The 15798-nt window shown below is 58.4% G+C and overlaps 1 protein-coding gene across 3 annotated transcripts in view; it reads right to left on the bottom strand.

Moving 5' to 3' along the window:
* The window catches only part of CABIN1 (calcineurin binding protein 1), a 178659-nt gene that overhangs the window by 10389 nt on the left and 152472 nt on the right, over positions 1 to 15798 (bottom strand). For all 3 annotated transcript variants that reach the window (XM_008568589.1, XM_008568590.1, XM_008568591.1), the window contains 4 exons: positions 5180 to 5343; positions 4275 to 4371; positions 3099 to 3779; positions 1588 to 1662 (listed from right to left, as the gene is read on the bottom strand). In XM_008568589.1, the coding sequence (XP_008566811.1) occupies positions 1588 to 1662; positions 3099 to 3779; positions 4275 to 4371; positions 5180 to 5343 (1017 nt within the window). The remainder of the gene's footprint in view (positions 1 to 1587; positions 1663 to 3098; positions 3780 to 4274; positions 4372 to 5179; positions 5344 to 15798) is intronic.

Genomic DNA, 15798 nt, shown 5'->3' with positions numbered 1-15798 from the left:
ACCTGGTCCTGCAGAGGTGGCAGGAGGGGTCCCCTTCTGGGCCTGGGCCCGAGTCAGGGCACCAGCAATTACTCCTGTCCCATGGAGCAGAGAGGCTGTGGTGAGGGCCATGGGGAGCCATGGCAGCTGTGCTGCGAACTCCAGCTACTTGCACAATGATGAAGTGGTGGGGACAGCTGGTGGGTTGGGGTACATCCTTCTGACAAGGATTCTGGCTCTCAGCTGGGGGATTAGGCCCACCTACTCCCCCCAGAGTGTCCCCTGTCTGGCCCACAACCTGCTTGGTCAAAGTTGAACTGTTGGGGCTTCCTCAGACCTAGAGCCCAGGCGGCAGGTGGTTACCCGATGCCCCATTCCACTGAAAGGAAGCCCATCTGGCTGCTGGGGGACCTGGAAGACGCAGCCTGGGGCAGTCAGATCATCCCTGGGGACAGAAGGCTGCATCTACCTAAAAATGCCCTTTTACCAGGAGGCTCTTGCTTCACTGCCTGCCATACCTGCCCCTGCCCCCTCATAACCTCCACTGAGTTGTGATCCCACCCCTCCCACCTTCACAGTCACCAGGACTCTTCCACACAGCCAGATCCTGCTCACAAGTTCCCTCAAGCTGGGCCTCTCCCATGAAGACCCCTCACCTCCTCCTGCTCTATCACTACCCCTCAAAAACAGCCCTGGCCCCAGGCCCCCAGATCTGGTGGGTTCCCATCCTCGCTGCTCTGGCCCTGCTGACTGGCAGGCCCCTGGGAACATTTTCCTTCCTGGACACTACGCTGTCCAGTCCCCAGTCTCCTCCCTGTGCCTGTGGCCCAGGTGAGGCTCGGCCCTGCCTGTGCACTCTCCTGGCTTCTGGCCCACAGTGATGCCTCAGGTGCACCTCCCTCCAGGTGGCAGCCTCCTGACCTTTCTGCCTATTCCCTTGAAGAATCTCACACTTAACACAAATCCAATCTCGACTCTAGCTTAGGGCCCTCCCAGGGGAAGATACTACTGACCACTGCCCAGGCGTGGCTTCCACTACCCATAACCACCAGCCATCACCCTGACCCTCTTGTCCTTGCCTGACCCTGCACCAGCCCCATCCTCTCCACCTGAGAGCCACACTGCTGCCCCACTCCCTCCCTACCAAAGAGGCACCAGGATTCCCCCCCCCCCTCTGAGGATGAGTCTCCCCCACTCCCCACGCCCTCCCCTTGGGGGTCCCAGTATAGGCTGTGTCCCTGCCTGGCAGCCACAGCCCCTTTGCTCCTAATTGGCCTGGTGTGAACATCACTTCCTCCATCTCTGTTCCTAACACAATGACCTTTCCAGGTGAGGTTGGCTGGCTCGGGACCATCTCTCTATTTACAGAAACGGAAGCTGAGGATAGGGGACCCCTCAGGTCACACATGCACACGAGCTGGGCCTGGGCCCCGTCAAGGCCCCCCCACTGTGGGTCTGAGGCTCAGCTGCCTCCTGCCTATCTCCCCTGGGCCCACACTGACCACAGGAACAGTCCCAGAGTGTACCAGCCTCTAAGCCCACAGCCTGGGGCCTTGGCGTGGGACAGGCCCGGCATAACGACACTGGCACAGGCAGGGTCAGACTTACCTGTCTCTGGGCGGTGGCCCCGAGGTGGACCTGACAGAACTTCACAGCCTGCTCCAGTGCAGCCTCCTCATCCACCTGAGCAAAGAGATACCCAAGGTCAGCGGGCCCAGGCTGCCATGGTCAGCCTCGTTCCAGCCCTGTTCACGCAGGCAGCACGGACCAGCCTAGGAGAGTGCCCTGTAGCTCAGGTACCCACCCCCTGCCCTGCCTGGGAAGCAGGGGCAGGTACTCCTCCACCTCTCAGGTAGGCGTGCAGGCCGAGGTCTAACAGCACCAGGTGCTGGTGCCAGGACTGGGCCCAGCTGCCCTCTGGGACTGTCTGGCCACACCACATTTATTTTTGTGGCGGAGTTATTTGTGTCCTCAAGGATTGAGGCTGGCAGGGGGTCTCAGGGCCCTAATCAAGCCTTCAAACTTGGCTGAGGTCAAGTACTAAGGGATGGGGAAGGCTTCTGAGTCAGAACCTACCCCCACGGAAAAAGACAAAAAAAAAAAAAAAAAGAACCTGCCCCCAGAGGCAGGAAGGAGGGCCATGATCCGAGAGGGGCCTTTTGGAATCCCAGGTCTGCATGGTGGGCAGATCTGATGGTGGTGGCCCTGTACCATGCCAAATGTGTCCTGGAGACCAAAAGCCCAAGGCATAGTCTCGGTATGAGACTGGGGAGGCGTGGGGGTTGCCCTGGATGAGCAGTGGGCAAGGTGTGAGGGAGACGGCCACACACTGCTGAGCAAGTCTAGGGGAGCGGGCACGGCAGGGGAAGGGCTCCCCCGCACCAGCAAGGAAAGCAGCACTGGGACTTTTTCTAAGTTATTAGCGACAAAAACAAATGAAAGCTAATACTGGGTGCTGGTGAGGTATTCTCAAAAGTGGCACTGTGATTAGACATGATTTGGGAAAAAACTGTATATCAGGATGGTCGTCCTATTTGAGCCAGTCACTGAAGTTCTGGGGATTCTTCCTATGGGGATAATTTTTAGTATAGAAAATGGTATGTGTCTGATAACATTTAAAAAAAAAAAAGCAGGGGGGGAGGCAAAATAAGAAGAGTGGTAGCCTCTCTGGTCACACTCAGGGCACTACAGCCACCTTTAGATGACAGCTGCAGAAGTCTTGAAGGAAGAGCCCTCAAATGTGCCCAGAGGCCGCATCACACAGTGGGATCAGGGGTCCTGTCTCCCTGTGCTGGATTTGATAGAGTTTCTGTGATGTGGTTACACTTTCCTTTAAGGTTGAGTATAGATTTTTTTTTTAACATTTACTCCCAACGAGAGTATAGACTTTTCAAAGCTCATTGTTTTCTTTTGCCTGCTCACTGTAGAAAACTTCAAAGGTAGGAAAAGTGAACAGCAGGGATGGGGTGGGAACAGCATCTAAACCTCACCCCCAAGCATAGGTCCTGGCACATTTGGAGAGCCTGGGAATGACCCTCCTTGAGAACAGAAAGGCCAGGAGAGGGCTGTGGGTGAGTCTACACACAGGCTTCCTCCAGGGCCACCTGCTGCCTGCTCACCTGCTTGATGAGCATGTAGGTTTCAGACATGATCCTCTCGATGCGACCCAGGTCATAGGCCATGCCCTTCTGGCCCTGCTGCCACACACGGTAGGCATCCAGCAGAAGCGTCTTGCCTGACTCTGTATCCTCCAGGAGCTTCCTCTTGCGGCTGGGCCGTGGAGGTGGCTCCTCAGGAAGGCTGACCCCCCTGGTCCCTGTCGCAGTAGTCATAGTGGCAGTGGGGGCAGGGGTGGGCTGGGCTGGGGTGAGTAGGGTGGGCTGTTGCCGAACACTGATGCTCAGCTCCTCTAGGGACAGCTCAGTGGGCCGACTCTCAGGGCCCCGATCCTTTGGGGAGCGGCCTGGGAGCAGGGGCGGCACCCGCTCCAAGTCTGGGCATCGAACAGCGGCCTCACCCGTGTCCATGGGCTCAGTGGGCCCGGCCCGGGGGCTCTCCTTTTCCTTCTGCTCCCCGCCCTGGTCTACGATGTCTCCTGAGTCCATGGCCACAGGCCGGTGGTTGAGAGGAACCACTTTGCCCCCTGGCTCAGGCTCTGGCCCTGAGCCATCAGTCAGAGGGGGCTTCTTGGGGTGGGGGAGCCCCTCCTGGCCATCCTCAGGACTAGCCTTGTGTGAGACGTCAGTGGTCATCCTGGCTCCAGGGAGGCCACAGGCCTTGGGCCCTGGGCGTTCTGAACCCTACAAGGAAACCAAAGATAAGTCTCTGTGTCTTTGGTGTCTCCACTGCAACAAAGCACCTCTGGGCACCAGGTTCGCCCATACCAGGCCTCTCCCACCCAACACCACCCTGGCTCTAAACACCTGCCAGGGCTGTACCTCTGTTATCAGAGGAGGGTGCTGGGCCTGAGACCTGCCTGGGGAAGGCCATCCTCCTCTGCACTTCTGGGTGCAGGCTTGGGACTGTGCCCTACACTGCTCACAGAGCTCAGCCTCATAGAGTCACTATTACTCTCGTTAGCCACCAAGTGCATCTATGCCTCACTAAGTGCTTGTGCATTCCTTGGCACGGCTGACCTTCCCTGCCTAGGGGGAGCAGGACAGGCACCATGTGACAGGTGGGAATATGGGACCTGCCCGAGGGTTTACAAATGATGGGATCAGGACCAGCACCTGGGAAGAAACTGGGAGTGTGGTCATGGGCCCTGAAGGAGACAGGGGTGGCAGGTGACGTACCTCTGCAAGCTCGCTCAGCGTATCCTCCAGCACCTTCACAGTGAGGATGAAGGCCCGCTGCGCCAGCACCTGGCGGTCAGCATCTCGCAGATACTTCCTGCGGTCACACAGGGGTGGCCAGAAAGGACAGGCAAATGTCAAACACCCCATAGCACTGCCGGACGGTGGCTTTGCGCCCTGTTCCTGCCTTGAGAATTCCTGTTTGTTCCTCAGGGGCCCACCTGCTGGGGTCTGCTCTCCCAGAAACCTCCCTGAGACTCCTCCCTCCATTAACCAGCAGGTCTCTGAACTGGCACCGGCTTGCTGCCCGGGGCCCTCTGGCCTGGCCCTGAGACCCAGAGGCGGGACTCAGTGAGAGCTGAGGAGGGCCTATAGCTCCTCTCCCTCAGGCCTGTCCATGTCTGAGCTGCATCTCTCCTGGGATCCCCCTCACTACCCCCACAAATGGCAGCTGCAGCGGATGTCCCTCTGTTCTGTCTGTTCCACCCTTTCTGGCAGAGGGATTCCTATTTATCTTTGAGGCCCAGGCCCCCCTCCCCTGTTGCCCAGCCTGTTGTTACTGGCCTTCACCTGGGGTATCATTTGAACATCTGTTTTCCCCACGACCTGACAGCACCTCTGAGAGCCTCAAGTTGAGGGGAAGCAGGAGGAAAGGAAAGGCTAGGTGGTCCAGAGTCTCAATGTGGAAACCAAGTTCAGTGCAGAGAGCCTGTGTTTGCCTCAGGGTGCTGGCGGGCAGGGTGAGGTCGATTATGTTGCAGACATTGGGATGGAGCAGCGCAGAGTCTGGCCTGCATGGGCACACTGGGACCCATGCCCTCACGGCTCCTCACTGTCAGAACTGCCACAGGGGGAAGAGGGGACTGGCCACACACCAGGCTGTGCCTGTGACTGGCTGCACTCACTTGCCCTGGTCCGGGGTCCGCTGCAGCATGGAGGACACCTTCAGCAGGGTGCTGTGGTCCCGGAGCTGGGCCAGCACCTTGAGCAGCAGCACTATGGAGCGGTTCATGTGCCAGGCAAAGCTGCCGGGCCGGTCGATCTCGTCCACGGGGATCCGCCAGATGCCCTATGGGATGGACAGGGGGTGGGCATGAGGAGGGCTGATACCCCTGCCTGGGGTCCCCTGAGGCTTCTCAGACCCCTCTCACTATCCCAAGGAGGACAGGAGTGTGGCCACTGCCACCCGTTTCCCCCTCATAAATGACAGCCAATGATACACTCACTGTTCCGTGGCCTCTTTTGTAGGGCGGTGTTACACATTTACTGGATCTGTCCCCTACGAGTGGCACTTGGATAGTGCCTGCTCAAATGAGACAGCGCACAGTGAGAAGTCCAGTGCGTATCCCTGTGCATAGGTGCTGCCCCAGCCGTGGGACCACTTCCTAGAGGTGGAACTTCTGGGTCATAGGGGAACTGTGGTGACCCTCCGGCAGCTACTCAGGCTAGATGGACTCTGGCCTGGGCCCTGCCCTCTGTGCCCCTTCTAGCAGTGGCCAGAGAATCATCCGCAGTGCCCAGGACTGCCCCCACACTTGGAGCAGTTCACTCTGACAGGAACCCCCCCCCCTCTACTTCTCTGTGAGGGATGAGCCAGGGCAAGGCCAGCTCTGTCTGGGGAGTCTCCTACCATCTCCCTCATCCTGGGCTTAACCTGTTGTGGCGCTGGACCCCCCTAGCCTGTTGCCAGCTACAGGGTCTGGTTTCCTTTGGTATCCTGGTGGCCAGCATGGCAAATGACACCCACTCGAGGTCCAGTCAAGGTGTGGAGAAGGCACAGATGACTTAGGGAATGAGTGACAAGTGAACAGATATTAAGGAAGCCCGTCTCTGGGACGGGACTTCAGGAGCCTGGAAGAAGCTGGCAAGCTCCCAGGTGGGTCCCCACAGCCAACACCCTGGAGAAATCCCTGCCTAGAATAGACCAAAGTTGCAAGTGATATTGCCTCCTCCTCGGCAAGGGACCTGGCCCACATTATGCTGTAATATGGGGTTCTGGGGACCTGGGCCACCAGCCAAGGGGACTACGGCAGGGTGTCCAGGCAGTACCCCTCCTAGGGCCTGTTCCCACGGGTGCTTGCTGACTGTTCACAGTGCCTGCACAGACGCGTGGGCCCACCCTGCTCTGGCAGTCCCTGGAGGGAAGCCAGGGCACTTCTAGCCCTGAGCTGTTCAGGCCTGAGAGGGGCCTAAAACCCTCAACTCCAAGCCCCCGTGGCCTCCATATGGGGTCACTAGACAGATAAGCACCTGTCTTACACAGTGACACAGAGGGCCCACTGGGCAGGCTGGGGGCTGTGTGGAGGCTGGCAGCCACCTTCTACCCCAGAATGCCCAACAAGACCAAAACCGGCAGGCTGAGGCCATCCATACCCAGGGCTGCAAATACCAACACTGCATCTTTCTACGAGGCAGACATGGTTTCTGCAGCAGTGTATGAAAAGCCGCTGCTTGGGAGGCATAAGGATGATATTCTCGAGCAGCTGTCCTGGCAGTGTGGGGAGGTAAGGGCCCCAGGCCCTGGCACCCTGCCCCTCTGCTCCCAGGGCTGTGTGAGGCCCAAGTGTGAGGGCAGTGGCAGTGAAGGCACGGTCCCTGTTGCCACCCAGGCCCAGCAGCTTGAGGCTCAGAGACGTGGAGTGACTCTCCCAGAATCACACAGCCTTAAGGGGCAGAGCTCAGAGACAGTCTCTCACCACACACACATGGCTCCGAGGACAGAAAGGAAAATTTCAACAAGCCTACTAAGGGAAGCCTCCACACCCTGTTCCATCCCCCAGTGCTGGCTCCCACAGCTCCTCTCCACACCAGATGGGAGAGAGGAAAAGCCTAGAGCCACACACTAAGTTGGGGATCTGGGTGTGACCCTGCTACTCCCAGATCTCACTCCTTGGTGGTGGCACAGAGGGGCACGCTCTGTTCCAGATGCTCAACTGAATTTCACTGAATTCCCCCACAGAGCCTTTGAAGACTCAAAGGCCAGGTCAGAGATCACTCCCAGCGTACCGTCAACCCAGGCTCAGGGCCTCACAAGCTGCCGGAGGTAGGGGTTCCACCTGCCCTCCTTGGGAAGCTATCAGGGGAGGATGAATAAAAGAACTGCATTTGCTTCTCCAAGTTGTGTTTGGGGGGTGGGTGTGTGAGGAGAGGGGTGCTGACTTTTCCAGACCCTCCCATGGGAAGTACCCCCCCAGGCCAGGGGAAGCAGCCCTGCTCCTCCCAAAGGCATGGGCAAGTTGGGAGGGGGGAGGGACAGATATGGGGGTTCTGGAGGCCTCAGACACCACACCAATGTCTCCAGAGGCTTCGAGGCATTTGGGGCCAGACAGGCTGAGGGTGCCTGGGCCTTACCTGTCTCCCCACACTCTGCCAGGTAGACACCTGCCACAGCTGCACACTGGGGAGTTCGCCACCTCTAGAGAAAGCCCATTTCATCTTTGGTTACTTATTAGAGAAGGTCCCTTCTTACTACAGTGCTGGAGCCCCAGGGTTGTCCTCCTAGGGGCTGAGGTCACAGCCACTGGCCCTTCCATCTCTCCTCTCTTGACTCTGGCCACTCACTGCCCCCTCACACCCTTTAGCCTGACACAAGCCACGAATTTCATGCCTGTGAGCCTTTGTTGATGCCCTCCCACCTCCTCTGTCCAGCCAACTCTCCTGTGTCATCCCAGGCCCAGCTGTGATATCACCTCCTCTCTGGAGCCCTCCTGATTTACTGCCCTCCTCTGACTCCCACCAAGACGATTCGAGGTCAACCCCTCAGATGGTCAGGGGTGGCTGGCAGTGTGTCCTGGCCAGGAGTAGTAATACTTCAGCTCTGGGTCCCCAGGGCCCTGACACAAACCTGGCAGGGCAGGTGAGGTGCCCAGCTTGAGAAGGGTTTTCTGCCTCCTGGAAGGGCACAGGTTCTGCAGAAGCCCCCATCTGGGCAGTGCTAGCTCCCTCATCTACCTGTTGGCCTCTGATGGAGATTTCCATGTTGAGCTATACAGGGCGGTTGGGAAACAATTTTGCTCACAGCAAACAGAATGCTTTTCAGAGATCAGAGTGTGCACACAAGCCCCACGCTAGAGAGGGTGGGGGCTGCAGGGAAGATGAATGGCGCGTCTCACCTAATAGGCAATTACTACAAGGTGACACCACTGCGGTCATGAGCAGCACATGCTGGGCTCACCTGACCAGGCAAGAATCAACTCACCTCTTTCCCATGAAAAAGGGAGCCGAGAAGGCACTGCCAGCAATAAAACCACGCTTGGCCCTCTGCAGGGTGGGCCAGACGGACACAGCAAACGTGGCAGAGAGTGAGGAGCATGGGCAGGACCCCTGCACAGGGATTCCAAACTCCTGCTGCCAAGTTCAGGGATTAAAGACATGGTACCTTTACCTATTTTTTTGTGTGTGTGGCGGGGGGATGGGGTGGGGTGGGATATGCCAAAATGAGCCAATGAGCATGTGGAGAAAATCTCCTGGAGGGTCTACCAAGTGGTCACCTGAAATGGGATAATCTGGGACTGCTAGCTCCACCTGGAACTGGAGGGGGGCTGGGGCGGCCTGCCCTCACCACTTTGGGGCAGGAGCTGTCACCTGCTGGTTGAAGCAAGGCAATACCCCCAAGATACAGTGGCAGGGCCCCAGGTTCATCCTGAGCCCCTCTCAGAACATCCGGAATGTCTGTAGGACTCTCCTCCAGAAGCAGCTGGGCTGTGCTGGCCAAGCTGCATGCCCTGTCCCTCTCCCTGTCCTCTGTCACCAGCCCTCTGCAGTTGGGGCTAGACTCCCACCCTTGCCTGCCAACCTCTCTGGGCCAGGCACGCTCTGCTGGGCCTCCAGATCTCCTGGTCTGGGGTGGAGAGGGAGGAAGGCAGTTCCGCCCTTCCTCCCAGGAGAGGGTGGGGTGGAAAGGACCACCCTGATGTCCACAGAAAGGCCACACATGAGACATGGGGCAGGTAACAGCAGCAGCAATACATTTCATGTAAGGAGAGAAAGAAACCTACACTAGACAAAAGTTCTTGACACCCACTTCCCAACGGACAAGGTATCAGCAGTAGAAACCAGCAGGCAGCTGCCGTCTGCCCTGGGCTCTGTCCACAGCGGCTGCACGGCCTGCTGAAGGGCTCTCGCCTTCGCACCTCCCGGAGCACCCAGACACTAACAAACACACGCGGGAGGACAGGTCTACTTTGCACCACACACTCCAGCCCTATCTTCCTTCCATTTCCTTTTGTAACATGACACAACCAAACTCAGAAAGGATGGATGACCAAACAAATCGGGCGGCGAGTCCATAGAAAACCAGAAGGAACTACAGCTGCTGCTGCCACCTGGCCACCCCCACACTCCTGTGACTCTCCAACTTCCCCAGCCAGCTTTTAGAGGCTTGAAAAGCAGTATTCTACATGTGCTGCTGTTTCACTGTGGCATCTTGCTTGGCTTTTCCCTGATAATGGTGGTGGGGAATGGCATATTTCCTGGGCAGGGTCTAGGTGGCTCTGTGCCCTCATTCATTCATTCCCCATTTATTCATTCACATTCCCCCACATGGGGCTCCTGTCTTTGTCTGCCACCAACTGGGTGCCATCCCCTGCCCTTCTCTAATGGGCCTGTCCCCTCCCCACCCCCAGGTCAGACCAGGCCTGAGGCCAACCCAGCAGCCATAGAGATTTAACTAGTTGGTGGGCCCAGGACCCACAGGCCTCCCTTTCCCAATAGGAGCCCTTGGGAGCACCCCCTCTTCTCCTTAACGTGGGCTGTGTGCAGATGGACATAACTCCCAAGGGTGGGGTGTCCTGTGGCCATGAGGCTGGTCTCCAGGGACAGCAGGCCTGAGAGGGGGGAGGCACCAGGCAGAGTCTCAAGCCAGCAGGGTGACATGCAAGCCACCAACTCCATTTTTTGCCTAAGCCAGGTGGAGCTAGGTTTCTGTGTTTGCAGCCGGAGCCCCCAAACCAATGACATATGCAGCAACCTCAGGATGGCCTGGACATGGCCCATCCTCCACAGGGGAGAGGGGAAGGAACCAAAACAGACCTCTCCCCACCACACCATGCTTGTGGAGGGCTATGAAGCCCCTGAGTGAGCAGGGTTCTGGGGAGGGCCTCCCAGGTAAGGGACAGGCCCTCGGAAGGGGACAGCTCCTGCTACACCCCACCTTCCTCACCATGGCCCCACAAGGGAGGAAGGGGTGTGGCCAGGCTCCACATGCCATACCCACCCCAGAGGGCAGAGGTGCAGGCTCAGGGAGTGCTGGGATGTGCTGAGGGAGAGCTAAGCCAGGGCCTGATTAGCGGGGTGTGGGCAGCAGAGCCTGAGAGCAGGACTGGGTGAGAATAGACAGAGGGAGGCCAGCTCCACAGGATGACACCCACAGAATCCCAAGGAAAGGCATCACCACAGATAGGTGAGCAGGAATGGGAGCCAGGGGCAGCACGGACTCCATGAGGAAGGTCTGGGATGGGCCTGCCCTGAAGAGGCCCCCTCCGGGTCCTCCCCCAGCACCCCTGCCTGGCTGTTCTCTGGCCCTGTTGCTCTGGACCTGCCTTAGCCTCTCCTTTCCTGGCTCCACAGGCACACATACAATCTTTGGATTTGCCCTCTCCCATTCCTGGGTTCTGGTGTCACCAGCACTGGGTTCCCTGGTGGCCAGTGTGGCTGAGATAATAATGCTTGCTTGGAGAGCTGCGGGCAGTTGGGAGAGCACGCCAGCAGCCTCAGAGCACTTAAAAACCCTGGGATTGTGCTCAAAGCTGCGCCTGTGTGCCAAGGGCCTCTTCCTGAGCATCTCAGACAACCCCCTGACCCTTCAGAGTGGTCTGGGCTCCTTGCTGGCAGATGAGGTCACCGAGACAGACTCTAACAACCTGAATAATTTATGGGGCCCCAGACTCCCAGCCGAGTGCTTGATACAAGTTACCAAACCCTTCCTGCAGCCTTAAGACTTGGCTATCCTCCCATTGCTGTTGAGGAAACAGAGCTTCAAAAGCTGAGTCCCACACTGGGGCGAGCCTGGGGATTCATGGAGACTTTCCCAGGGGAGCTGAGAGCTGGGTAAGTGGAGGTGGTGAGGTGCTGTCGGGCCAGCCTGCACTCTTGTCCACAAATGCCCTGTCCACTTACAAGGGGGGCTGGATGTCGGGGGGGGGCCAGTGCCTGGGAAGGAGGGCCAAGGGCTGTGACTTCAGGTCACCATGGTCTTGGCAGACAGCACGCCAGGGAGGCAACAGATGACAGAGGCCCTGCAGGTATGGACACTGCTCCTGGCCACCAGGCCAAAGCCATGCCCAGGCCCATAGCTCATGTCATCTCCAGCATGCTGTGGTCTAGGGGGGAGTTTATTCCTGGAGGATCCATAGGCTCCTCTTCCCCCAGATTCCTGACTCCACTGGCCAACCCACAATCCCTAACTGCCTTGGCTTGGGCAGGAAGGGACCACCCACCCACACTACTAGGCCCCAGGCCCCTTGCACACCAGCAGGGCTGCTGGACACAGCCTCTTCACTTAGTCCAGGGCCAACCCAAGCTCGGCAGCCTGAGGCCACAGATCCAAACACAGTCCTGGTTCTTATAGTAAAGCTCACTGCCCTCTGCTGGGCCACTGCTCAGGCCATTTTTGATGGCACAGCCCAAGGCCATTCCAGGGCTCCCTGAGCCAGAGGTTCCTAGTCCCATCGGTCCTGTTTGCGGACTCTACCTTTCAGCCACGGCTCCTCCTAGAGCCTTCCCCCTTCCAAGGGAATGAGCAAACGCCACCCAGGAAAACAAGCGCCCCTGTAAATACCAGAGCAGGAAAGAATGGAGGGTAAGAGGCATAGCCCAGTCAGAGCCGCACTCAGGCCTGAGGCATGCACTTGTTACACAGTGGACCAGGCTCAGGTGTGGGGCTGAGTGGGGACTCAGAGATTCATTCCACACCCTCACTTGCAGGGACAATCCGAGTGTGCAGTCAACTCACCCCTCATCTTCCAGAGAGGGAAACTGAGTTCAGATGACTTGCCCAAGGCTGCTCAGTGACCCTAAAGTGGGAGCAGGGCACAGGAATCAGACTCCCCCACCTCAGGCCTTTCCCTGCCGCCTTGCTTAACAGTCAAAAAGGAATAAGTCATCGGCAATGTAATTCCTGTTTTACAGATGTAGAAGTGGAGGCACGGAGAACAGGTGGCTGATAGGTGGCCAGCATCTTCCACTGGCACCATGGGTGCCTTAGAGCATCATAATCAAGTCCCTTGGGCCCCTGTAGTAGGAAATGGCCTCCAGCCTTGGTCTTCCCAAGGCTCTGCTGGCCTTGCCCAACTATCCCCTGCTGCCAACCCCACAGGACTCAGATGCCACCCCTTCCCCACTCTGCCATTCCTGGGGCCATGACCAGCTAGGATTCCAGGTGAGGCTTAAACAGGAGGGCAGAAGAGGGAGTAACCACACCTGGGGGCACCCAGAAAGGCCACAAAGGGGCCACCTAGGTGTTGTGCACAGGTACTGAGGGTTGGAAAAGGCAATGAGGTGTCAGCGGCCTGACCAGGGAGCAGGTGGGCAGCCAGGCAGGTGGCTGTCTGCTTCATGCAGTAGACTCTCCACTCCAGTTCTCCTAGGCTGCCCAATCCTGAGTGTGCATGGGATCTTCCTGGGCCCAGCCTGGGCATGTGCTTTCCATAGGGTTACCCCTAGCTCTTGATGTTAGCACCAGTCCTAAGGGCCTGAGCCCTGGGTGGAATAGCTGCCCTGCCGCCACCTCCTGGACTCTTAGCTGCCCAGCCGTGGGGTGGATGGGCAGGCAGGCAGGTAGGCTGCATCTCTCTTGCTCACTCCTGCACCTCCAGCCCTTTGAACAAAGCCTGGCCTCCTGGGGGACTCATGACCTGTGAGGTGAAATGAAGTCTCAGGGAGCTCCCAAAGCCCCTAGGGGAAAGTGAAGCCCACCTGCTTGAGCCAGAAGGGCCAGGCAGACAGGGACAATGGCCCAACAGGTCTGCCTGCAGACTGCCCAGAGAAGGAATGTTCCAGGTCAAAGCCACATCCCTCTGACCTCGGTGCAGCCCCAGGGCAGCTCTGAGCAAGTACCATGAGAGAAGGGAGAGCATCTCCTACCCCTCTGTCCCCCCGGTGCCACATCTAGGCTAGTCCTGAGCAGGCTCTGGGGAGTTTCTGCCACAGATGAGCCCTTTTTGAGGGTGCTGGGGGGGCCCAGCTCCCCAGCAAACCAGGGATAGAAGAGAGGCTGGTACAAGGAGGAATGGGCTAAGAGAGCAAGGACTTTGGGAGTGTTCAGGAAAAGTCAGAGACAAGCCAGGATGGAACAGGAGCAGGAATCAGAGAAGCAGCCTCTGTCAAGCAGATGAAAAAATGGGCAGCTGAGGTGGGGGTGGAAGACAGACTCCCTTAGAGTCTACCCCAGCACCCAGGGTGTCCTGAGCAGAGGGAGCATGCAATTTTTATCTTGATTTTTTCCTCAGTAAATAGAGCATGCAAATTTTCCTACCTCATCAAAAACATCATTTAAAATGACCACAGAGCACTTCACTGCAGAGTGAAGTGGGCTACTGGTGGGGCATCTGGGTCTGAGGCTTCAGGATTCTTATGAAGAATACTGGGCTGAACATCCTTCTCGGTGAAGCTTGTCTCCCTCTCCTAGGGATGGATCACCCAGAGGGGACTGAGAAGGTGGGAAAGTGGCAACAGGCTGGTCTCCTGGAAGCAGGGCCTAGGTACTTGCTTTAATAGAATGGGTGAGCACCCTGCCCTCCTGGGCCCTCCCAGCCCCAAGCCAGCCCCATATGGCCACAGAAAGATGGGTGAGCAAGCCTTCCTGGAGTAGCTCAGCTCCAACAGCCCTGTAAGAAAACAGTGCTGTGAGTGCCCAAGGGAGAGCCTGTTGCCCTGGCAGAGGGATTCCTACATCCCCCCTGCTCCCCGGCATGGGCACACTGGTGACTCAGTGCTCAGAACAGGCGAGGGCGGGGAGCCTGTTGGCATCCTGTTCCTGGGAGCAGCGGGCACAGGGTGTAGGAGCAGGCTGGTGCGAACTGAGGAACAGCTGCCTAGCGGTGGCTGGAGCAAGAGTGATGAAGCTTTATAGTGGGGAGGATGCTGAGGCCTTTTATCCACAGGGAAGGACAAAAACTTTCTGCTGGTTCCAGGACTGCCTCAGTATTATAGTCCAACCCCAAGCTGAGCCAAAAATGGGATGAAATCTGGACTGTACGCCCTGAGATCCTCCACAGTCTTGGGGAGACACCTGTCAACCACAAACCCATACAAGCTACCCAAACAACAAGACCACTTGGAGAGGGGAGGGGATGGGTTGTGCAGAGATGCTTGGTGCCTGTGAACCTCGGGGGCTGACTTCATCTCATGGCACCAAGGATACTCACAGGGTGCCCAACTTCTCCAACCCTGATTTCACTTATACCTCGCTGTGGGGCGTGGGGGTGGGGTAGGACATGGGACTTGTTCCAGGGCAGCCAACCAGCAGGGAGCTGAGACTATAGCACTACTCAGCCTACAAGGCTCTTTGCACCCCACCCCACTTGTGCTGGTGTAGGGCGAGATTCACAGAGCCAAACCAGCTGCGCAGCACCACTCTGATCCCTGGCCCAGATTCCTACTCCTGGAGCCCCTATTCAGGAGTCCTGAAGCATGAGGGGCCAGAACTGAGTTTCCAGGTCAGCAGCTCCCCACCTTCCTGATGCCCTGAGGAGCTAAAGTTGGGGGAGGGAGCCCCAGGGGCAGGGCAGATTAAACACCCCGGGGGGCAGGAAGTTCCTGCAGCTTCTACCACAAACCCATCAGTTCTGGCCTTTCTGGCCGCAGGGTTGTACAGAGGCCACCAGGGGCGCCCTCGCGGCGCCGCCCCCCGCCCCCCTCCCCGGGCTGTTCTGGCTGTCCAGGCTGGGCTACCAAGGGAAAGGGATTCCCCACGTCATCCACAGGTAATGAGTCCCGATGCAGGCAGGGGCTGGGGAAGCCCGCAATTTGTCTGCAGCTGGCGCCAGCCCGCTTCCAGCCTCTTCTGCCAAATGAGACATCACGCACTAGGTCCCCAGAACTGCCGGGCTGTCCCTCACCCCCACTCCTCGGGAAAGCAGAAACAACAAACCACCAAGTGCGTGGGGAGAGCCCGGCCGCCAACTCCGCGATGGCCAGCCCCGCCTCCACGTGCCGCACACAACCCCTATCCCCAACCCCACCCCTCCTCCCACTCTGCTGCGGGGCAAGGTCCCGGCCCAGCACCGAGCTCTGAGAGCGACGGCGTTTGCAAAGCGCTGGTACCATCTTTCCGCCCCCGCACAGCGGTTATTTATAGCAAGGGAAGCACCCGCCCGGGCGCCGCTGCCCACCCGGCCGGGCGGCCCGCTCACCATGCCCGGGAGCAGCACCGCGCAGCTCCTCGTCTGTGCCTTCCGCCGCGAAGTTGCTCGGGCGGGCGGCTTTCGCTTTCGCACAGCGCAGCACACGCTCCCGCGCGCCAGCTCCCGGCCTCGGGCTCGGTTGGGCTGGGCTAGCCCGGGGCTCGCTGCGCGGGCGCGTCTGC

This window comes from Galeopterus variegatus, unplaced genomic scaffold (genome assembly GCF_000696425.1).
Source record: "Galeopterus variegatus unplaced genomic scaffold, G_variegatus-3.0.2 Scaffold424, whole genome shotgun sequence".
In the NCBI taxonomy this organism is placed as follows: domain Eukaryota; kingdom Metazoa; phylum Chordata; class Mammalia; order Dermoptera; family Cynocephalidae; genus Galeopterus; species Galeopterus variegatus.
This window is presented reverse-complemented; position numbering and strand designations above follow the sequence as displayed.